The sequence below is a fragment of the Cyprinodon tularosa genome, unplaced genomic scaffold (assembly GCF_016077235.1).
Source record: "Cyprinodon tularosa strain WSP-4 unplaced genomic scaffold, ASM1607723v1 ctg135, whole genome shotgun sequence".
Lineage (NCBI taxonomy): Eukaryota > Metazoa > Chordata > Actinopteri > Cyprinodontiformes > Cyprinodontidae > Cyprinodon > Cyprinodon tularosa.
This window is the reverse complement of record NW_024038168.1, coordinates 629,653-652,893: the sequence shown is the minus strand read 5'-3', so window position 1 is coordinate 652,893 and position 23,241 is coordinate 629,653. Positions and strand designations below refer to the sequence as shown.

Genomic DNA, 23,241 nt, shown 5'->3' with positions numbered 1-23,241 from the left:
TTAAAAAACTATTGCAATAGCAAAAAACTAACAGTGACAAGTCATAAATAGTACAAAATAGTAGAATAAGTCACTGTAAATTTTCAAAACTATACCTTCAGGAAACAACTAATATTTTATATTACACACTTTTTCGTGGTCATTGTTCTTTTATTGAGATAGTATGGCAGATGAAGGGTTGTAATGAAAGTAGGCTTCATAGCACTGACCCAGCAATAAACAAGCATCACTCTTAAGTTAAAAATGTTTTCAATAGTGTTTCATGTCTAAAAGTGTCTGGCAACCCGAATAGATTCCCTAACAAACAGCTAGTATAAGCTTGTTACACTCCTTTTTACTCTGTTAAATAGTTGAACGGTAAATAAGTAAAACAGTTAGCAGAAAAAGGAGTTTTACAAATTCTAATTATTATTATTATTATTAACAATTTTTCTCAATTTGTTTTTAAAAAAGTTACAACGGGGAATACCTAAAAACTTAGGTATCAATATTTGGTTAAATTCAGCAGGATTAGGCATAACGTACTTTCTTGGTTCAGGCAAAAATATTTTGATATGTTCTTATGCAGGCTTTGTGTTAAACTGTGGGTTAAACACTGAAACAAAAATTTCTAATATGTATTTGTTCCATTATTAATTTCATAATGACTCAGTTTAGGTATAACAAAACTACTCATACTGCCGTTACAAAGGTTTACACTTTTCAAAATATCTAGAAATATCCTTGTTATAAAAAAATAAATAAAAAATGCATCAGAAACCAATCTTTTATAATAGCAGAAAACTGCATGCGCTGTGTATAGCAATATTGCTAAAGTTAAACCGTGTATTTAATCATTATTATGGAAGAACTTTAATGCAAAGTTAAGTGAAATTAAAAATTTAAAGGGTCACATCATGCTACCACCACTTTGTCTCTCTACGTCTGTTTTATCATCTATCCATACAAAACCAAAAATCTGCAGCAATTTTCAAATAGTGTATTGGTTTAAACTTTTCAAAGAAAGTCTTAATTTTTCCTTTACTTCAATTCCTTGATGTTTGTCTGAACTGTAATAAAGAACAGAGGAAAGTTATCTTTTACATTATCATGAGTTTATACTATAAAAATCTGAGTCCATTTACATTTATTAGCAAAACATGACAAACTAATAAACTACATGGTAACATGTGACAACACCACCGATAAGATACTTCTATCAGCACAGAAGCTGCACGTTGTAAACCTCCACAATTAAAGTAAATCCACTAGAAATAGAGATTTTTATAAAGGTAGAAACAGACATTTCAAACTCAGTGTTACAGTGTTTATAACACTAAACTTTTATGTTGTCTACATCAGACATAAATGCTCTATTTCTTTAAAGAAAATAATATTTTTACAGTCATCAACCTAAGGAAAACAAACAGACAAAAAATTATTAAAAATCAAATGTATAACTAATATAACTTTATGTATTTTGACCCTTATGTATCTGCTTTATTAGTTTCCATTTCAATATGGATTTAGCATTAGGAAAAATATATGGTACTAATGAAATGTTGGCGTCTTTCTGAACTGACACCTAATTGTTAGAAATGTTAGAAATTTGAATTATTTACTCCATTTCTATGAACTTCTGGAGAAATGCCTTTTTGTTGAATCTCTTCTTTGAATAATATAAAAATAGCAAGAGTAGACCTGTATACATGTTATATATCTAAACATAAGCTTAGCGTCTGATATGTTATCCTAACACATTTTCACATGTTTCGCATATAAATTCCACCTCCCAACAATTTACATAAGATCAATCTAAATATCTAGAATGAGAGCTTAATGTTGGATTTTGTTCCAAAACCTACCACAGACTGAACAGTCCTTACAGGAAGTCCCAGAAAGAAAAAAAAAAAGAAAAGATGAACAGACATGTTGATGTTCCAATCTTTCTGCAGGCTTTCAGGTCTTCTTTCTTCACTTGATTCTCTTCTTTTCCCATCCTGGCCTCTGATTATCAGAATAGTACTAAAGGATCTATCCATTTTATCATTGCACACACACCGGTCCTCTGCCTTAGAGCTCAGGCTGATGTCTTTTCTTTCTCACAGGCTTCCCCTGGTCACCCACAACATGAAACACTCACACATGCAAGTTTCAGGTTGGAGACCCCCTGTGTGACTAAGACAGGGAAGCCCATGCAGGTGTTCCTTGGTGGGTGAGTCACACCTGAAACAAAGATATGGAAAGGTGAAGTGGGCTAATGGAGTCTGTTCTGACTGGTCTTCCCTTTGGCAAAAAAAAGCATCAACAGAATCCCCTGATTACTGAAAACAGTGCTAAGACCGAAACCAGACATGCTTCAATCTGGGTTTCATTTGAAATAAATGTTCGATTTACTTTGTAGAAATAAACAGCATCTGCTTTGCGACATTCACCCACAGGGTTATGAAACAAGTTAGAAAAAGGCTCAGCAGTAGAGGTAATAATAAAATAACTAATTTAAAATCCTCTGCTTTTCTGATATTTCCTTTCGCTCCTCCCACCAGTGGAAAAGAGAAATCACCCACAGAAGAGCAAAATGTCAGAACTCCTTTTGCCCATTAACAAGCCGGCGCTTTTATTTTCCATCACAGCACAGGAAATGTGATGGGCTTTGAGTTGCGCAGCCATATCTCCCCTGTCTGTAGAGTTTCACTTCCCCACAACAGTAAGACCTGCTTTCATCTGAACTGACAGAACAGCAGAGTGCAAAATCCTTTATTACAGCTGCAGAGCTTTGGTGATCGATTATTCTTATCGATTAATCTTTTGACAATTCTTTCAATTATAGTTTTTATGTTAGATGAGAAAACTATAATTTTGTAAATCTTTGGATGAATTAATGCTGAGTTGATTGTTCTCTCAGCACAGGAAATGTATGTAGAGTCTGTATTCTCCAGTTAACTGTTATTAAATTAGTTGATGATTATTTCAACACACAATCATGATTAATCTGGTAAACTGGTTTAACTTGTTCATATTTTATTCTTTAACAATTTTAGATTGGGATTATTTATGTGATAGACCAAATAAAGTAGATGGTGACTGTAAAATGGAGTTCAAAGGGGTATGGCTTCTGCAAATTCTGATATTAAAAGTCTTTACCCCTGTCAACTATGTGTGTTACTAATTTTCTGGTTTAATTAATAGCTAGTTTTACATAATTACTTAAAACTAAAGCAAACAAATGAAGTCAAGGTAACTGAAGCTTTTGTGGTTTCTCTTTAATAGAAGAGCCCCTGCTGATCTGACTTTTCGTCATATGTGTTGCTCAAATTGCACAAACAATTTATTTTATTTTATTTCTTCGTTAAATGCTCTTTGGTTTTCCGGAATCTAAGCTAAAAGTCAGCATCTGTCTGTGGTGATATTTACCATCATTCAGGGTTCTCATGTTCAGTAAATAACATAGGCATGTGCATGTTGCTGTTGCCATCTAGTGGTTTAAAGTTTACCCAAGAAGGGGTATTATCAAAAGAAAGCAGATTGACATCAGATCGAACTATTTAGACAAGCTGAAAGGCCCTATTAAAGCAAACTGTTTTTTTTTTTTTTACCTCTCTAGCAGAGACCACAGGCTTGTGTGGTCACCATGCCATGCTATGCTGCACTAATGCAGTAATTCATGCAAACAGAGCTTAGACCATGAACTTAGTGCATAGACCTTTTTTTCCCCATTAATTTTCTTCAGCCACTCATTAAGGGTCAGTTTTTAAAATATAAAGATTTATACTAAATAATTTCATGTATTTAATATTGTCTTTTTTTTAAAAAACCTCCATCCATCCATCGATTTTCTGCCATGCTTATCCCAAGCAGGATCACAAGGGTTGCTGGTCCCTATCTCCAGCTGTAAACAAACCTGGAAGAAATTTTGTTCTGGAAAAAGTAAAGCATAAATGAGGTTCTGGGGTAAAAACTGAAAGAAAAATGTAATGGATCCTATGGACAATCCCACTACTTCCTGAACTCAAGGCAGCTCTTTTGTTTCCTGTCTTATTACTGGATGAAGTGATTAATCCAGGTGTGTCTGGTCATGGTTATTGAGCCCAGCCACTGATCTCTATTTTTTCCTCTATTTTTTAATTGAGATCAGTGAGGCCAGCCCCTAGAAAAAGACAGGAAAAAAAGAGCTGCCTTAAAATTAGGAAGTAGTGGAGTTATGCATAGAGCCCATTGTCTAATCTGTGTGTATTCGCTGTCTTAAAATCACAGTAGTCAATAGAAAACTGGAAACAATTGCATCTGTCACTAAAATGATTTGTGCTCTTCAGCATCAGCATTTCCCCTCATCTCTTTTTTCACGTATCTTGATAGAAACCATAGTAAGTTAATCAAAACCTGTGGTTTTGTTTAAGTAACTATGTTAAATGTTGTCTTTTTTCCCCCATAATTATATAGATGATGGTTTCAATCATCAGTATGCAACGGTAATGGATGATCATCCTGTTTTATTAGAAGAAACATCCATTATGATGTTTCATTAGAGGGAACATGTATGAAAAAGATGACCGACAAAAAGAGGATAAAAAATGTATCAAAAGTTTAGCACTGAACAGGCTGTTATTTCCAAAAAGAGCACATCAAGATTCCCACACAGAGACAGGATCCTGTTAATGTCAGAACGGGTGGAAACTTCAAGGTGAAGCATTTAATTTGTGCAAAAAGAGTTTAAAGTTATAGTTGCACTTTCAACTATACACCCCCCCCCCCCCCACCCCCCCCACCCCCCCACCCACACATTGCTGTGTTAGTGTGCCAATTGTTTTTGGATCAAAATCTACTGTTTGATGCTCTGAACCAAAGGAAGATGAGCGACGCGTTGCTCTGGTGGGCTCCACTTCAAAACCTTGTGCAGACCACGACCGTAGTGCAGGAGGGCTCTGCAAATGTTCCGCTGCAATGATCCCATTCGACACAGCAGAGAAGAAGGTTACAGCTGGGGCGGGGTTTGATATCTTACTCAACTATCTGCATCAGCTTTCAGTGAAAGCCAAAGGGACAGGTTTAACAGCTATTGTTGTCTGGGAGGTTAAAAATGGACCAAAAAATGATGCAGATTCTGCTGATTTTACTGCTTTATCCAAGTAAGTTCTATTTAGTTTTTCTTTACTTACACTTATCAATTTAATCCTTCTTGAGCATGTACATAAAATGAAGAAATTGGGAACTAATTACTGCTCTCATTTTATTTCAAAATTCAGAAATCCCTTCTGCTGTGGAAGTGGGAGAGGGTCAAAGCCAGGAGATCAAATGTTCACCTCCCAATGAGGGATCAATCACAATCAAGTTCCTTTTTAGAGTGCTGGATAAATCAGGCATGGAGTTCATAGGGTCGTTCAGCAAAACTGGTGTCGCAAAAGAAACAGGAGCCAGCTACAACAGCTTGTCGGTAAAGTATTCTGAACCTTCCTTCATTATTACGGTAAAGAAATTCAATAAAGAGAAAGACAGTGGAATATACAGCTGTGCGTCTCTGGTCGGTGGAAATAACCTACAATTTGGGGACGTAACTACACTTAAGGGTAAGTTTTGCTTAATTATTGCTTTAAAAACCACATCAGAATTTTGTTGTGGGGGATATCAATGCTTATATATAGTTCCTCTTTATAAAGGGAAGCATAAAGCGACAATGAAACCACCAGAAATCCAGGCTCCCGCCACCACCCAGGCATCAACAACTAGGAGAAGCTGTGACTGTACGATTAGGGTCAATTCAGGTAAACACTCCAAACCTTATTTAAGTACAGAAAAACATCATCTGCATTGTAACACAGCTGTAAGGAGAGTATGGTGGTAAAAGTAGCTTTTATTTAGCAGATCCTTCCTTGTTTTGTGCTCCAATCATACTCGGCCCTCTGGCTGGAGCCTGCGGCCTTCTTCTCCTGCTCCTCATCGTCACTTTTCTATACTGCAACAGTGAGTCCATCTGATGTTTTGCATCCTCAGAAAAAGCTTTTATGTATATCGGATTTTGTCATGAAATTAATGTCATTCTTCTTGAAAATGCTACTTTTTTTTCCTCAAGATAAATATAAATACCGTACTTCCTTTTTAATTCTGTCTTCCAGGAATAAGGACTCGAAGATGCCCTCACCATTACAAAAGAAAGTAAGTTGTCATTTTGAAAAAATAAAAAAAACTTCTTTTCTTACTGTATTTTTTTTTTTTTTTTTTACCTGTTTGTTTTTGTTTGCCAGGCTGTAAAGTTTACACCAAACATTTTTTTTTTCCATGCAGAAAGCGCTTGTTTTTGCATGGGAACGTGGTTTCTATTGTTACCGTTTTAACAAACTACTTTGACCTAAAAGTTTATCCAAAAACTGCAGGACTTGGTACCCGCTTAGAACAAATACCTGCCTTAAAGGCCGAGTTACACTTTATGGCCCAGCAAACTTGCATAGTAATTTTTCAAACGCTTAAAAAAAAAATTTAATAAAGCATTTGAAAAAAATTACTAATTACTTCCGCTCTTCCTACAATAAAATTTGAAATGGTCTTTGATTTTTATGCAAATGAAATTTACATAAATATGTAAAATCTGTTTTCTAAAAGTGTTGTATTTAAAAAAAAAAAAACTTTTTTCGTTATTTGTATTTCTTTTTAGGCTGAGGACGATGGCGCCTGAAAAAGAAACGATAACCAACAGATACATCTGAGCTTGATGCAGTAATTTTATGTGCATTTCTTTGAAGTGTAGTTGAAGTTCCCTCTTTGTTTCTTGTCAGAAGGAAAAAAAACATGTTTTTTAACAAGATCATGTAAAACATTTAAAAGCCCAAATCAGCTGATGTGTTTATTAATAAAGAGAAAAGATTCAAGCGTACTAGAAAATGAGGTGACAGAAACGCTACCCCATTTTAATTATGGACATGCAGTTTTCACTGTGATTTAAATCTTTTTCCGAAATCAATATACTTCTGTGCCTGCATTTTTTAATTAACATGACATCTGACAAATGTATGTACTGAAGAAAAAACTGAGAACATTTTACCATGGTGTTTGTGACTATTTGCCATTCTAACCCTTGTGTAGCTGTATATATTCATCTTCTTTGTGTTTCTCACATTTACAGTACTTCGATCTGAATTTCCTCTTGAAATGAGATCAAACTTTACTGTTACACTTTAGCTTCCTGTTTGTTTCAAGCATGTTATCACTGTCTAATTTTTTTAGCTTAAAAATCACATGATCCAGCGATGTGTGTATATATATACATATTTTTCTATCTTTTATACGTTTTAAGGCAATAACAATTAAGAAGACCAAATATAAAATCTTCATTTTTAAATTTTTTTTTTTTGCACATTGTTTTTAAATTCCATTTGTCAGAAAAAATAAAAATAAACCAGAAATTGAACAATTGTAGTATGGTGTATTTTTGTTTTTTATTTTAGTTTAGGGCCTGTGTCGCTCGTTCTGAGATTTGGTGCAGAATTACAACATATGAGTGAAACACTTTACGACCCCCTGAATCAAAAGGAAGCTGCTTCAACGGTAAGCAGAAAAAAAACAAGATATCTGGAGAAAAATGCTTCAGCAGATTTAGTTCCATTGCAGTTTTTAATGTCATTTCACTGCAATTTTAAGAAGGCAACGCTTTCAATTTCAGCCTTTTGTTTTTTGGTAATAATGCCAAAGTTAATAGTTCAAGGTCTACATTTTCTTTAATATGATTTTTATTAGTTAGAAAAAAGGAGCAATCCTCTGTAAATCATACAGTGTTTTTCTTAAAAGAGCATTTTTTTTAACAGCATACAATCCATAGCACTTCATAAACTACGTAAACGATTTCAGTTTACTAAGTGCACTTGTAAATGCCAGGAGTTTTTTTTTTTTTTTTCTCTTAACAAGGAACTCTAAAAGACCCTTCTATTAACAGATATTTCTTGACAGAAACAAAAGGAGCCTTTGCAAAAAATGTTTGAGATGCAGAAGTAAGCACAACACCTACTGGAAAACCTCCACATAAATCATGTAAACGACACGATATTTCAAATATCCGCACACAAAGCTGTACACTAGTGTCTCCATGGCATTTAACCACAACTTGATAGAAAACTTGGCTTTTACTGTGTACATCAAGATTGCACATACATCCCAACACAAAACACTCGCTCCGTAGTGCTCCCACACAATCTAGGCTTATGATTATCTGTTGCATCATGATGTTCAGGTGTCACACCAGCTGAGATGCAGGACTTTAAGGTTACAGGTTTTTTGGTTTTGTTTCCATACAGTCTTTATTCATCACCTCTCTCTCTTTTTTTTAGACCGTTTTTGATGTGAAAAGTCTCTTTAGTTCATTATGTTAAAGGGAGAAACAAAAAGGTTTGTCTTGTTTGACTGGAAAACATGTAAAGTCAGTGCTCGTAGATATGTTTGGGTTTGCCTTTTATGAGCAAGTGTTTTAGGTTGTGTCTAAGTCTGCCGGTCAACCACTATACATTCTTGATGAGTTAGAAAAATAGAATCAATATCCAAAAAGCAGCTCCCTCACTGATGAACCCCCGTGGCCTGGAGGAGGAGTTACACTCACGACCTGTAATGAGGGAAACAGTCGGTCAGTGCATTTTGGTCATCAAGGAAAATGGTCTACAAAGACAGGAGCACAGCTTACCAAGTGAACTAGCTCTTTCCTCCCTTTTTTGTAGATGTGGGCACAACATCCGAGCTCAGCTGAGCCGAGAGCTCCTCGGTAGCAGATGTTCCCGCAGCAGGTTTTGTCTCTTGTTTCTGTATGGAAGTTATTGTGAAACGATGAAAAAAAAAAGGAGGTAACATTTTGCAAAAAGTTTACAAATAACGTCATTCTAGAAGACTGTGATAACCCGCTTTCAGCTCTAAAAGCTTGCATGTCGTTTGTATATACCGCCTGCTCTGTCCTAGTTGCTGAAGCACAAGGCAGATAGAACATTTGACACCTAGCCACAAACACAGCACACACACAAACACTAGCCACAGCAGGTGTGTGTGTATATATATATATATATATATATATATATATATATACTGTATATGGACCGATTTTTAAATCAAGGTGTAAAGGAATTAAAGGTTTCTCTCCTTCTATTGATCAAAATTTATTAAAGTAAAAACATCTAGATATACATTTTAAAGTTTCCTGTTTGCTCTTAGGAAACAAAAAAAAAAAAAAACATATATACTCTACGTTTAGCACTCATAACTCAGACATTTCACTTTGCCATCTGATATGGCTCTAGATCAAAGGTTCAACTCCACTGCCCTACTACTTCTAGATGGGTCTGTACCTTAAAATACGTGATTAATTTAACTAGGTAATTTGGATTGTCCAGAACTTGACTGAATAATACATTTAATAAAGTCCATCAGATAAGGGAAAATCTAACAGAACAAGGATTAAAGTTTTTTTTATAGTGCATCGATAAATGTAGAATGCTATTTTTCTGACTGTAATTTCTTTATCTTTTCCTAAAACTATCCCCATGACTGTTCTCTGTTGTCTTAGCGAACACTGCAGATTACTCTCTGTGACAATGCTTTCATTTTTGGGTTAAAATAGTCATGCTGAAGTGTTCTAGCTCTTTCCCCAAGTTCACCCTAAAGATGTTTAACAACTAATACAGATCTTTGAAAATCAGATATCTTTTGCCCTGACTAAAGATTGTCATTTATTATAGCTTTCTGGTGGACATGCTCAAACCCAAATGCAAAGCCCAGAGTGAGAAGAGCCTCAGTTTGCAGACGCATAACAACTTTGCTTTATATTTAATAAAATGTTTTAGCTGTGGTGTCCAGCCCAGTTAAGCAGAGAAACGCATATTCTGTGCAACTTCAGATTAATGGTGACCTTCATGCACAAAATCCTCTGCTTACTTTTGACTTTGACTTGCTCTTGCCCTGCAACAAAGTTAAGTTTGGTTATACTCATCCAGTAAACACTGCCCCTGGTGGTTGCTCTGCCTTAAGTATAAGTGAATGAACTCAAAACAAATAAATTAAGTCGTCCTCTAGTGGCCGTTTTTAAATCATCAAATAAAATTTCTATGTGGTTAAATGCTGGAAAAATTATCACAAAACAGTATAATGTAATGTTTTTTGATTAGTTAGCATTTTACCTTCGGCTTGTCTGTTTTAGATTTCGGCTGTGGGGGGTCTGTGATCAGTTTATCAGCCAGAGCGTCCAGAGCAACACCAGACATTGGCTAAAAAACAAAAATCAAACAACATCTTAAAACAGGAAGATAGTATTATATAAAAGCGGTCTCAAATAAATTCATCATAATAAAAAAAAAGAAAAAAAAAAGCCATGTTTAAAGAAATCTACAGGGAGTTTTATTTTCCCGCTACCTTCATTGGCTCCGAGTCCAGAACAGGAGGCTCCAGCTTGGTGGTGGATGTGCTGACCGGTGCAGGAGGCTGAGGGGTGGTAGCGAGGTCACCAGACAGCAGATCCAAGGCAGTTTGGTCATCCATAGCCTTCTGCAGGGTGGAGAATAATTGGAGTTAAAATCTTTCCATACCAATCAACAAGTGATGCATTTGAGCTAACTATTAATCTATTCTTTAAAGATTGTACCTCTTCGGGTGCTGCAGCTGCTTTCTCCGTTGGAAGTTTCTTTGAAATAAAGTAAAAATAAAGATACTTATATGACTCAAAAGTAACAACTGTGTTCAAAGATGCTTCTCTATTAAGCACTGAAGTTTTACAAAAAAAGGTTGAAAACTAAAGGCATAGAGCTGATGTTTTTCAAGTTTTCTTTAATGATATATTCAGTAATACTTCCCTCATAGTACAAAGAAGTTTAATTGCACAGGTTGGTCAGATACAGGCTCCTTATTCAGCAATTTAACAATATTCTACCTGTATAAGTTTGCTCTGTAATAGAGAATTTAGATTTAGTCACTGATGGATAATGTCTGTGTTGTTGTGGCTGCTGGATCAACTCCATGTTGTTGGCCATTCTCAGTCCACAGGCTCTCATTTCTACCTGCAGAGTGTCGACACGACTCTACGGTCCACAGTATAAAACCCTTTATGATTAATGGATGATGTTGCTTCCAGTTGGGTCATGCTTAGACAACACATTAGAATGTGTTCTAAGGGACGCTATTGTTAGATTAAAAGAGAAAGCTTTAAGCAGGAATACGTTTTTTGTTTTGTTTTTGCTTTTTAACTCAAATTTCTGCACAGAAAATGTTGTCTAAATGGGTAGATGTCAAGTTTTATCAGCCGTAAGCTGAAAATCCCAATTCACAGGAATAAAGGCATTGAAGCATTGGTTTGTGTATAATTAATCTGTAGAAACTTGCAATTTTCAATCCCTGTTTTCTGATACCTCCTTAATTTATGATTAAGCAAAAACAAAGGGAAACTGGTAAAGGATTTTGAAGTGGGGGGTTCTGGAGACGTTACTTCTGGTGGTTTCTGTACAACATTGAGATGTTCTGTGGTTCCTACTCTGCTGGCTCTATATATATATATATATATATATATATATATATATATATATATATATATATATATATATATATATAAACAAAACTCATTATAATTATCCTATTCATCCTGTTATAATTATAATGGTATGAGTTGCTTAGATGGAGCCTGCAAGTTTTCAGCAAAAAAATTTTGTAATATGTGGATCTATTGCTGAACAAATAAACTAGCAGCACAATCATGTTAACATGCACTGAGCTTACATTTACTATTAAAATGTTGTATTCAGTCATTTCAAACATGTTCGGTTAGTTTCATCATGAGGCAGAAATAGGATGCTCTTTAACATGATTTGCTATCTTTCTGCTAAGGGAACAACATAGAACTCTTCCTTTAAAAAAAGAAAAAAAACACATCAAATGACCCCTTTAACTGTCTCTCTATGGTGTTAATGTCTAGAGTACGTTCAGTAAATGCACTTTGGTTCGTTTTACCTTGAGTTCTTCCTCGGTTGGCCGGTACTCAGGAGGCAGAGAGTCATCCCTCTCTCCCATCTTAATCAACTTCTCTTCTACAATTTTTTTCTCCTGCAATGGAAAAACCCCGCATATAATTAAAGCTATGTTATATGCAGACTCTATTTTCTGAGAGTTGAAGAAGTTAATCGACAGTTACCTTGACAACGTCTTTGGTAGGAAGAGGGGCGGGCTGTGGGACGGGAGCAATATCCTTTAAGGTGTCAGACAGAGCATCCAGGGCGTTGTCTGCTTCTCCAGGCAGCTGAGCCCCACAAAAAAAGGGGTAAAAAGCAAAAAAGGAAAGAACAAGGTTATTGATACCATAGGACATTGGAAAGTCCAAGACAGCTTTAGCTTGGGCTGGATTTTTACCGGCACACCGGCATCCGCTGGAACGCATGGAGCAGATTTCACAGGTGGAGCTGCAGAGGAGGCAACAAATTCTCCCGCCAAGGCATCCAGGGCAGCGTCACATGGCTGAAAACAATCAAATGGGCCGTGATTTACCAAGTAATCAATTTCTGTGTGAAGATATTCTTTGCAGTGATGCGTACCTGTGCCGGAGCAGCAGATGGGGGCCCAACAGGAGCCTGGCTGATAGGGGCCGCTGAGGAAGCCGTGAAGTCTCCTGACAAAATGTCCAGAGCCTCACCGGTTCCCATGGTGGGCTGGTGGAAGAAAAGAAAAAAGGAAAATTTGTTTACTTTAAAAAATAAACAGAAATTGGGCTAGTAAAAATTGCTCCTGAATCACTGATTCATGTTTTTATTGATAAATGGTGAAATATTCTTGGTCTTACCTCAGGTTTAGGAGCAGGAAGTTTCTGAAGTTCCTCCTTGTTAAACCTGTAGTTTGGAGGCAGCGTGTCTTCTCTTTCACCCACAAACGTCCCCTTCTCTTTTTCAATTTTGCCCACCTGTAAGACAAAACAACTGATGCATTATGTTATTTTATCACTCCAATCTAATCTGTTTCACAGAAAGCTGACACGTCATGAAACTAAAACATCTTTACGGATTACAGTACAGGTTGAACTAAATCTAAAAAAACAACAGCCAGCATAATCTGTGGCCTGTTTACCGAGACAATGTCTTCAGGTCGGAGTTTAGGGGATTCGGGTTTTGGTTTGTCTTCTGGCAGGGTGTCACAGAGAGCGCTGAGAGCATCCAGAGACATAGAGTCTCCCTGAAGAGGAAAATAGATGTTAGTGTGCCAGTATTGAATTAATTATACATTAAACTAATACATTTAAATGATATAAGTAGAAAAGACACTAAGAGTAACTTAAACAGGCTTAAAACTAGAAATAAAGGATCAAAATGTCTTACCTTGGGGGTCTTTTGTTGCTCCTTTGTAGTAACAGTTTTCTGTAAAACAAACACATAAACACTGTATCACATCCAGACAGATTTCAAGACGTTAAGAGATATTCTATCAGGAAATCCCTGTTTTTTATCGAACTCAGATTGGCATCGTGGACAAAAACACCCAGACTGGGTCATTTCTAGTGAGCACACAAGTAATTATTTACCTCTGGAGTTTTCTTTGTTGCAGGAGGGGCAGGTGCCTGGACTCCAGAAGCTTTAGATGGAGCTACGAAATCTAGACCTTCAAGAGCAGCCAAATCCTCCACTTTTGTCTAAAGAGATAAAACAATTGAGAAAGTTTTAAAAAAAAGAAAAAGGTTGGAAATTTTTTTTTTTTATAATAGTAATAATAATAATAAAAAAAAAAACAGAAAAAATGTTCCTTCAGTCTGTACAAATATGAAAACCGAAATGAAGAAGATATAATTTGTAAAATAAACATTTGGTAGTGTGGGACTCTGAGTGGGAATCCTTGCTCTAACCACATCTAAGGCAGATACAGTAATCAGTTTTTACTGGCCGGCCGATGGTGGAAAAAATATTCCAGTGATTCTGTTTGTTCATCTTCAATTCAGTTTATTTATATAGCGCTAATTCACAACACGTCATCTCAAGGCACTTAACAGGGACAATTCAACAAGATCATAGAGTCAGACTGATTCAAAGTTTCTATCTAAGGAAAAGCAGATTGCATTAACTCATTGAGGTGACAAATCCCTCTCAACGAGCATGCTTGTAGCAACAGTGGAGAGGAAAAACTCCCTTTTAACAGGAAGAACCCTCCAGTAGAACCAGGCTAAGTGTGAGTGGCTGTCTGCCGAAGCTGACTTCATGTGCCAAACTGTCTTTAAAGCTTAAAGGGTGCAGTGAGTATTTTCTACTTAAGAGTTTAAATAATTAAGAAAGTATAAGATTAAAATTATAATTTTCATGTTTGGTTAAGATAAAAAAAAAGCATGCCTTCGACCATTAGATTGACCAAAAAGTTCTCCCACATTTTAATTAATATAGCTTGTTTATTGTTGAGAAATCATTCAGAGAAAGGTCAGAATTTGGTCTCATTGTTCACTGACTGTAAATCGGACCTCCTGTAATCTGTTGTATACCTGGGCTGGAGGACCTGAGGGTTTTACCACTGGAGTCTGGACGGGAGCAGCTGATGAGGAGGTTGTAAAGTCTCCAGTCAAAATGTCCAGAGCTTCATCAGTCCCAATGGAGGGCTAGAGAGGGAAGAATCAGTTGATGAGTTACTAAGACATTAATATCTTAGGATACTAAGTCTTATCTGGAAAAAGAAGTTATTTTGTGCATAGAGATTTCAGATTTGATTAGTGTTTGTCTAACCTCTCGTTTTGGAGCAGGCAGTTTCTTTAGCTCTTCTTCATTAAACCTATAATCAGGAGGAAGAGTGTCATCCCTCTCCCCTACTCGCACACCCTTTCCCTGCTTTACTTGGCCTTCCTGTCAACAGAAAAAAAAAGCAAAATAAAATAAGCAACTAGAAGATCTTAATCTTTTATTTAAATAGTTCTTGTAAGTTGTGTTCCTACAGAGACGATTTCTTCCGGCTTTAGTTTGGGGGATTCTGGTTTAGGTTTGTCTTCTGGCAGTGTGTCAACAAGAGCACTGAGAGCGTCCAGAGACATGGAGGCGCCCTGAGGAGAGAGAAGCACATGTATTGATCTTAAAGCGCCAATCGATCCTCATTTAACAAAATGTGTCAAAGTTTATCTTGTGTAATTGAAGTGATGTAGGAATGAGAAGATAAAAAAAACAGATAAAAATGTCTGGCACTGCACCTGACCACCAGCGCACACATCTTCAGGCTTCTTTCCAGAAACAGGTGGAATTCCAGAAGACTGCACTTTCTAAGAGAAAAAACAAATAAATAATAATAATTAAAAAAAATTAATAATAATCCGACAGTGATCCGAGCATCATTTTTTTGTGCATTAACATCAAAAAAGCCGAATTCTTTACTGTCTTCAACCCTTAAACGAATTAGAAAGGCCTTTTGGTAAATCGGGTTCACGGTACCTGAGCGCTGCCAGGAGACAGAGCCGCTTCCAGAGAGAAATCACCAGATACTTTTTCTGTCTGAGGTTTGCCGACAGCAGCAGGAGGAGTTTTCTGCAGAGAGACATCAGTGAGCAAACAGTGCAACAAGAGATGCACCCAGAAATCGTCTTGTGACCGAAATCATCCGTTTTCATCTTTACTGAAATAAACAAAATAAATAAGGTCAGGGTCTGTATTCAGACAAGCCCTGATAATCATAAAGTAGTTTTTACTGATGTTATTTTAGAAAAAAAAATCTTAGCAGGTCCTAATTTTTTAGATTGTCTTAGAATTTTACCTCTGTAAAGTAAAGTAAAAAAAAAAAGAAAATGTGAAAAGGTTAGGAGTAGTGAGGAGCCTTGGTCCATCTTACACAGCGAAAAACAGAGAAAGCCATTAAGATGATCCACCAACAATGGGGTTTAAGTATCTTTAACAATCATACAATTATCATTAAGAAGATTTATTATCTACATATTGGGAAATAACATAACAACGGGGTTCACCGTTTGTACCTCATTTATAGTCGCCCTAGCATCAGAACATGTTTAGATTAGTCCAAGGAAGAAACTATCTGAAAAAGAGGTTCATTCTTAAAAAGCGGTTTATTATGAGCACCAGAAAGGGTGAGATTTTCAGCACTACACACACTAAAGTTTTTCAGCCCCTGTTCTTCATGGAAAAATGCTTTTTTTTTTTTTTTGTTGAGGGCTGTTTTGGCAAATGCAAAATTAAGCTCAGGAAGCCAAAAGTTATTAGCCTCGTGAGACCATCCTGATCTTGCGAGCTTTCAAGATTTCACTCAATAATCAGTCTGGAGACTCTTCGTTGAAGAAAATTTGGAGCCGTTCACCAAACGAACGTCCAATCAGCGTTGGTTTTGAGGCGGGTTGAGGTGTGACGCAACGAGAAGCGCGACAGTTCAGTCTAAAGAACATGGCGGCTTCAGCCGATTAAACTAGCGTTAGCGTGGCTTTCAAGCAAGTTTTATCGGAATTACACTGTATTTCTTCACTGAAAGAAAAGCAAAACACTGCTTTGGAGGCTTTTCTCAGAGGAAAATATGTTTTTGCTCTTCTCCCGACTAGTTTTGGCAAGAGTTTGATCTATCAATTGGCTCCTCTTCGTCGTTGCTCTGTTTCGTCATATGCTTCGTTGATCTGATTGGTTTATTTGGCCCGTCTATCACCAACATAGGCCAATCAGCTAACCAGTATTTTCGCCCCTTCCCAAAATTACTTCTAAGGAAGGTTTCCAGATGGATATGCGGAGCAAATCCATCTGGCAGAGTCAGGTTAAAAAGTTATAATCAGAAGCCAAAGACAGTTAATAATGTTAAACAGGGACGGCTCTCGAATGACAGGAAGGCGAGATGTTAACAGTTAAAGAATTATGATTAAAACTCTTAATTAACCGGAAACATTTAAATTTGCTTCAAATGATCAACGCTTTGCAAAAACTCAACCAGCCACAAACTAACAGGTACATCTCTGATAGCAGCTGGCTTTATTTCCACATCTCTACAAGTTAAACTGCCAACCTGTGCAGGGGCTGATGAAGGGTTGACCACTGGAGCCTGGACTTTAGGTGCTGCTGATGAGGTCATGAAATCTCCGGACAAAATGTCCAAAGCTTCTCCGGTTTCCATAGTCGGCTAAAAGAGAATGACGGATGAATTATTTTTTATTCAACTCTTGCATAATTAATCATTTAAAATTTGTTTGAAAAAGTACATTATCTCAGGACCTACCTCAGGTTTAGGAGCAGGCAGATTCATGGACTCGTCCTTTTTAAACCTGTAATTTGGAGGGAGGGTGTCCTCTCTCTCCCCTACAAAAACACCTACATCAGGTTTGATGTTTGTTTCCTGTTAAAAGAGAAGAAATTAAATTAAGCATTTCCTCCAGAGACTATGGTGACCTGGAAGGTAAGTTTTATGCTCAAGCAAAGCCCCCAAAACTCAACAGTTTTATTTACCCCTGGTCCACGATAAAGTGAATAAAATCAAAAATAATTTAGTGAAATATAAACAGCGCAGTGCTGCTTCTTCATTTCCTACCTTAACCACCTCTTCAGGTCTGAGTTTAGGAGGTTCAGGTTTTGGCTGCACTGGTCCCAACATGTCATCGAGAGCACAGAGGGCATCCACAGGGATGGAGCCACCCTGATGGTAGATCACAAGCACACGGTGGGTCAGTCCAACTCATTTATTCACACAGGAAATTGCAAAGCTCTAATTTTTAACCTAAACTCTCACCTGTTCTGGCTTGAGCTGAGTGCCGGCTTTGGTATCCAGTCCAGCTGCTGTTTTCTTATCAGCTGCAGCAGGAACCGCTTTCTACAAAAGAGGACCAAAAATGACTTTAATATAAATACAAATACTTTAATACTGGAAATTAAATGAGTGCAAATAATTCAATGATGTACTACTGTATAATTCTACTCAACAGCTAAAGAAGCTGGTATCACTTAATTGGTCTATTAGGTATTTTTCAACATACTTTAGGGAGAAAATACCTGGGAGGAAAGAGCGGCGTCCAACGAGAAACCACCTGAGGTTTTCTCCATCCTGGCTTTCTTATCAGCAGGGGGAGCAGCTGCAGAAGGAGCTACTGCTGAACTTTCAGTTCTCTGCAACAAAAAAACAGCTAAAACCTCCACTCCTCTGTATAAAACGCAGTGATGAAGCTCAAAAGACATAGATTTTTTATGCATCTGATATATAGCTCGTCAACAGGATTATTTGTTAAGGAAATTACATTTATCTGGCCCCTAAGAGCCAAAAAGAGGTATATAATGTTGTAAACAAAGTGGCTAAAACTGCTATATAAATGGGAGTTAGCAATACCAGAGCAGAATACACTTTAAAAAAGTAGAGGAATTAAAGACTTTATGTTAAAAGGGCCTTATATAAGAAATAAGTTTGACATTCATTTATCAGAGCAAATGAAACATGAAAAAATGTAAGGTGTGGGAATACTTTAGTGAGGCCCTGCATATCTGAGCATAGATAAACAGAAGATTGTCTTGTCATATGATAACAAACGGTGTTATAGATAGGATGAAATGCTTAAAAAAAAAACAAAAAAAACTCACCTCCGGCTTTTTTGGGGCAGATGGAACCGTAGATGTAAAACCAGCAGACAGGGAATCCAGTGCTTCATCTGTGCTCAGCGGTTTCTGACATTAAAACAAAAGAAGAATCTTAATCTTAGCTTTCTGTAACAACCTCCTAATGCTCCACTAGGTGGCAGGACATGACTGGTCACAAAGTAAAGGGAGAATAATGTAAACCAGACTACATGTACCCACACTGAGGGAAAAGTACAGACACACCCTTCCTCACATTCCGCAAGGACCAAAAACTCCCAATTAAATGTTCTTAAAATGACACACTCCAAATAATTATCTTAAACAGTTTTTATCAACAACAAAAAAAAGACAAACATAAACTAATCCACTGTTTGACTGGAAAAATGTTGCAGGCTGGAAGGAAAACATCAACCTCTTTATTAAGTTGCAGATAAGGGTCTGCTGAAGGTGGGCAAATATCAAACTACTTGTTAAAGTGCTGCTATAAGAGTTTGACATGTCGATTCAACATGAATCGACTAGTTCCAGCAGAGAAGGTAGCTTCTACTCTGAGCTGTTTGCTGAGCCAACACCCAGCTGTACAATGTTGGTGCAGAGGAACCAGCAGGTTCAACTGTGGAAACATTACCTCCTATCTGAAGTGCTTTTTGTGTCATATGGAGGAGTACATTTTAAGGAAGTAGGTTTTTGAGCTCTATGTGAGTTTAAACAGAGAGGCTTACAAAGCTGTAGTCCTTACACTGCAAAAATGATCTAGAAATGAGTCAACATTTCTTAAATGAAGTGTATTTACCTTTAATTTGAGCTGGTAAATGAGTTGATTTGCCAATGAAATCAGTATACTCACTCTTAAAATGAAATAATTAGATAATATGCACTTAAAATAAGACATTGCAATTGTTTTTCTTAATTTTGTTATGTAAATTGTCTTGATCTATTGGCAAAGTGACACACTTACCTCCTTAATTCAAGAAAAACATGCACTTATTTTAAGTAAAAATGACCTGTTTGGATAAAATATTTTGTAGTGTACAATGTTCAGTAGTGAAAGCCTTACTTACTGGAACCTCCTTGGGTTTTACATCTGCAGGAACTGGAGTCTAAAAAAAACAGCAACACAAAAACAAACATTTAAAACCAGGAAAAAGATAAATAAAAAGAGATAAACTGAGAGAGTTAATATCTGCCCTGAGGGTTGGGTGAATTCACACTGCTAACAGGGTTGAGAAATAAGGTCTGAGTTTCCATAATAAAACAAAAAATATTTTTTGTGTATTCTTTTAATGACATGGGATTTAAATTTCATGGATGTTAAGTATTAAAATGAATCAATGACTTCTGTTTAATTATTCTATGATGCTGTCTGGGCACATTGGTTTTTATTACTGCACGCGGTCTTCTATCGCGTTGTGTTTGATTTAAAAGGTTCACAGTTAATTTTAATTTCAGCCGATTAACTGATAGCATAGCCCATTTTCTGTATGGTTGCATTAATGTTTTTAAAAATAATTAAATAAATAAAAAACTATAAAAAATATCAAATAATAATGATAATAAATATTAAAAAAAGAAATATTTACAAAATGTTCCTCTTTTGTGGATTTTGTAAATTGCAATAGTTAATGTATCCCCTATGTATTATTCAATATTTTTCAATAAATAAAAAAAACTAAGTTGGATAAACAAAAAAAAAATCACATCAGATTTCTCAGTCAATCCCTTGACTGCAGTCTACTGGGCAAACACCTCTTTTTACCATCTTTTTACAAATGAATTATATTCATCCTTTATAATAAAGTGCACAGGGGTCATTTTCATTCCAGTATCCCTGCTATAGCAGCATATGAAGTACCTAAACCTTTTAAAGCTGCAGCTGGAGCTGGAGCCAACTACTGTTTTTACTCAATGTGGTGCGTCGTCTTCATCTGGACTTGTTCAAGACTTAGCAGCACATTTTTCGAAACAGTGGTATTGTGTCTGCTGCAAAGGAATAAAAGTAACTGAAAAACGTCAACATTTTTGTATTTATATGATGTTAAAACACAAAGTCTCTGATGACTTCTGTAATAAATCACAGTATGGATATACGCTCTCTGTTTAACCTTTACATGTACAGATAAATGCGAGTTTGCTGGTATCCTTCGATTAATGGAACAAAAAATGTTTTGAAATAACTTCATAAAATCAGTCTTTGCTTTTGATATTTGAATATATATATATATATTTAAAGATTGTAATGGCTTGGACTTTTTATATATTTCAGTCAATAGTGGAACGCAGGTGGAGTTTTAAAAACCAACCCACTGTGTGCTCCGAAAGTAATAGCACTGACCCTGGCGTTCAGATGGTTTCATGTTACATGCTTTGTTGCTTTTTTCTACCATCTGCTCTTTCTCTCTGACCAAGTTATCATGCATATTTTCTTACAACCTCATCAACGTGCAAACACAATGAACATTAGCCAATTTATCTTTTAGAAATCTAAAAGGTCAGCAAAGTTGGATTAATCTTTCACAGATATTCTAAGGTATTCTTGATGAAAGCAGCCAAAAAAGAAACATGCAGAGGAAAAAAAGCTGAAGCATATGAAGTAAAACAACATTTGCAAGAAGCAAAAAACAGACCATGTCTCTCAATCTGTATCCTGGAGGCAGGGTGTCGTCTCTTTCTCCACATTTCGGGACTGTCTCAAAGGTGACTACATTCTAAGAAACATGCACCATACAATTAAACAGCAGAGCCATGCAAGAAAATGTTAACTATTCCAATAAATGCAGAATCAAATGCGTGCAGAGCTTTGCTGTACCTCCACAACCTCTGACCCTGAGTAAGCAGGCTGTGAGGGTGTGAGAGAATCAGCTGATGGGAGTGTGCTGAGCAGGGCATCTAATGGATCAGCAGCAGGGGCCTGCAGAAGCAACAGGACTGAGCAAGCCACAAGCAAGTAGCATGTTTTATAGAGGAAAAACTTTAAAATGACTTTACCTTTTTGGTTGTTGTTGCTTTTACTGAGGAGGGAGGAACCTCCACCTGCACCTGCAACATAGAATCAGCATCATAAAGAAGCATATTCTTTGTTCAGAGAACTGATTGCAATCTGAGGCATACGTTCAATTTCCTCGGTGTAAAAACGCAAAAAGGGAAAACTATCAACGTTTCACAGAAAAAAAAAAAAAAAAGAAAGAAAAGCCAATAAAGTTTTGGCCAGCTTCCACCACAGGTTAGATTATCATCATCTACCTTAGTCTTTGCTGTCTTAGAGTCTTCGTTCTTTGCTTGTGCTGAAACATTTCCAGCCACAGTTGCTGCAGCTGGCTTAGACGTTTTACCAGCATCAGTTTTAGGTGCTTCGGCTTTGACTGTTGCAGTTGTGCTCTAAAATGCAAGAAATTTAACTAATTTACAGACCAAGTTGACGTCCAGTGTGCATATGCAAAAGTAAAGAACACACAGGAGGCTGGGAAGTGACACAGAGGGGAAAAAAGCCTCATCCAGCTTTGAGGAGTCAAAAGATATGCAAAGAAAGTGATGCAAGTTTTATTGAGCTCATCAGAGTTACTAAGGTTTGCAGATGTGTGTAATGTCATAGGAGGACAAGAAGAGGCATGCTGAACAAGAGCTGTAGAGCAAATATTCTGAGTCATTCGATGAACCAATGTGTTTCAAGGAGAGCAGAGCGGTTTAAAAGGACATTCCTTGAAGTGTCAAATGGAAAGGTTGCTACGCAAAGACAGAAGCTGGGCCCAGTAAAACCAAAAAACAAAGAGAGAAACCCAAGACACCTTCAAGGATAAGCTGCACCACCGCTGGGTCATCCTGGACTAAAAGTTGATTCTACCTTGGCTGTGTCTTTAGGTTTTGTCTCCGCAGTGGTGTCAGCTTTTCCAGTGAGAGAAGATGGGACTGAGGCTTTGACTGGGGAGCCTGCAGAAGCCTAGAGACATGAACCCAAGGGATGATATGAAAGTCCAAAGAGTTACAGCATCTTTAAACTGCAACTACATAAGGAATTGCTAATAAGTTTTAGGGAAAACTAAGAGAAGGAAATTTTAAATGATTTGAAAAAGCAAACCGTGCCTTATGAAAGCATCGCCACTCCCTGTACTTTTCCCCGTTTGTCACCTAAATGTCTTTTCTAGGAGTGTAATGGGTTTGTCAAACACAAAGAAGTGCATAAATGAAGCAGAGAGAAGAGAGTATGTTGTTTTTTATTATTTAATACCATTAACCATAAGAGAGCTGCATGAATATTCAATGAGTCGATATTTTATTAGAATAACCTCTCATCCTGAAAAGTATCTCAGTCTGAATGTCGACAATAAAACTTGTCTTAGTAAAAAAGTTTCAGACCAGTAAGATGAGATAAAACAACTTTTTACGTTTTTCAATAGATTCCCAGCTTCCTAAGCTGGTCTTTACTTTGAATAAGCCAAACAAACAGATTTATATACTGTTCCAATGCAGCTTTCGCTGTTTGCTTAGAGCCACGCCTCCAGCCCAGTTTAGGTCCTTTAAAGCCTCCAGCTAGTTTTTTATTTTTAATTTTGTTTTTCCTTCAGAACTGAACAGCATTCCCACAGCATGACATTACCACTGCAGGCATTTTAGAACGACTGTTTTTTATCCTGAAGTTAAACTGCACAAAGGTCCATTTTCTAATAAATGACTTATATTTTGATTTACTGGATTCTAAATAGAAGTACACCTTGTAGAGGCAGGCTGAATACATTCTATCAAACCAATTAACATTTATCTTTTAAAAACA

The 23,241-nt window shown here is 36.7% G+C and overlaps 2 protein-coding genes across 25 annotated transcripts in view; one reads left to right on the top strand and one right to left on the bottom strand.

Annotated features, from left to right (window-relative positions):
- The first annotated feature begins 4,828 nt into the window (after window positions 1-4,828).
- cd8a (CD8a molecule) lies at window positions 4,829-7,309 on the top strand. Of its 4 annotated transcripts, none has more exons than XM_038277875.1 (6): window positions 4,847-5,105; window positions 5,223-5,543; window positions 5,634-5,738; window positions 5,836-5,937; window positions 6,090-6,129; window positions 6,626-7,302. In XM_038277875.1, exons 1-6 carry the CDS (start codon window positions 5,057-5,059, stop codon window positions 6,675-6,677), a joined length of 669 nt encoding a protein of 222 aa, XP_038133803.1. In that variant the 5' UTR covers window positions 4,847-5,056; the 3' UTR covers window positions 6,678-7,302. The 4 variants fall into 4 exon arrangements, with proteins under 4 accessions (XP_038133801.1, XP_038133802.1, XP_038133803.1 ...); XM_038277876.1 differs by having other exon boundaries at window positions 4,854-5,105; window positions 5,839-5,937; window positions 6,626-7,301; XM_038277873.1 differs by having other exon boundaries at window positions 4,829-5,105; window positions 5,223-5,738; window positions 6,626-7,309.
- A 366-nt stretch (window positions 7,310-7,675) lies between these two features.
- The window catches only part of cast (calpastatin), a 48,860-nt gene continuing 33,294 nt past the window's right edge, over window positions 7,676-23,241 (bottom strand). For 6 of the 21 annotated variants that reach the window (XM_038277858.1, XM_038277853.1, XM_038277855.1 and 3 more), the window contains 31 exons: window positions 22,315-22,410; window positions 21,717-21,851; window positions 21,462-21,512; window positions 21,283-21,384; window positions 21,101-21,181; window positions 19,538-19,576; window positions 18,480-18,563; window positions 17,901-18,014; window positions 17,641-17,721; window positions 17,443-17,547; window positions 17,134-17,250; window positions 16,924-17,037; window positions 15,363-15,455; window positions 15,125-15,193; window positions 14,876-14,980; window positions 14,670-14,786; window positions 14,432-14,545; window positions 13,490-13,597; window positions 13,287-13,325; window positions 13,039-13,143; window positions 12,758-12,874; window positions 12,513-12,626; window positions 12,331-12,435; window positions 12,116-12,220; window positions 11,935-12,027; window positions 10,580-10,618; window positions 10,351-10,482; window positions 10,119-10,205; window positions 9,877-9,900; window positions 8,639-8,754; window positions 7,676-8,560 (listed from right to left, as the gene is read on the bottom strand). In XM_038277858.1, the coding sequence (XP_038133786.1) occupies window positions 8,647-8,754; window positions 9,877-9,900; window positions 10,119-10,205; window positions 10,351-10,482; window positions 10,580-10,618; window positions 11,935-12,027; window positions 12,116-12,220; window positions 12,331-12,435; window positions 12,513-12,626; window positions 12,758-12,874; window positions 13,039-13,143; window positions 13,287-13,325; window positions 13,490-13,597; window positions 14,432-14,545; window positions 14,670-14,786; window positions 14,876-14,980; window positions 15,125-15,193; window positions 15,363-15,455; window positions 16,924-17,037; window positions 17,134-17,250; window positions 17,443-17,547; window positions 17,641-17,721; window positions 17,901-18,014; window positions 18,480-18,563; window positions 19,538-19,576; window positions 21,101-21,181; window positions 21,283-21,384; window positions 21,462-21,512; window positions 21,717-21,851; window positions 22,315-22,410 (2,793 nt within the window). In that variant the 3' untranslated portion in view covers window positions 7,676-8,560; window positions 8,639-8,646. The remainder of the gene's footprint in view (window positions 8,561-8,638; window positions 8,755-9,876; window positions 9,901-10,118; window positions 10,206-10,350; window positions 10,483-10,579; window positions 10,619-11,934; window positions 12,028-12,115; window positions 12,221-12,330; window positions 12,436-12,512; window positions 12,627-12,757; window positions 12,875-13,038; window positions 13,144-13,286; window positions 13,326-13,489; window positions 13,598-14,431; window positions 14,546-14,669; window positions 14,787-14,875; window positions 14,981-15,124; window positions 15,194-15,362; window positions 15,456-16,923; window positions 17,038-17,133; window positions 17,251-17,442; window positions 17,548-17,640; window positions 17,722-17,900; window positions 18,015-18,479; window positions 18,564-19,537; window positions 19,577-21,100; window positions 21,182-21,282; window positions 21,385-21,461; window positions 21,513-21,716; window positions 21,852-22,314; window positions 22,411-23,241) is intronic. The other 15 variants (XM_038277866.1, XM_038277863.1, XM_038277867.1 and 12 more) reach the window with 6 other exon arrangements.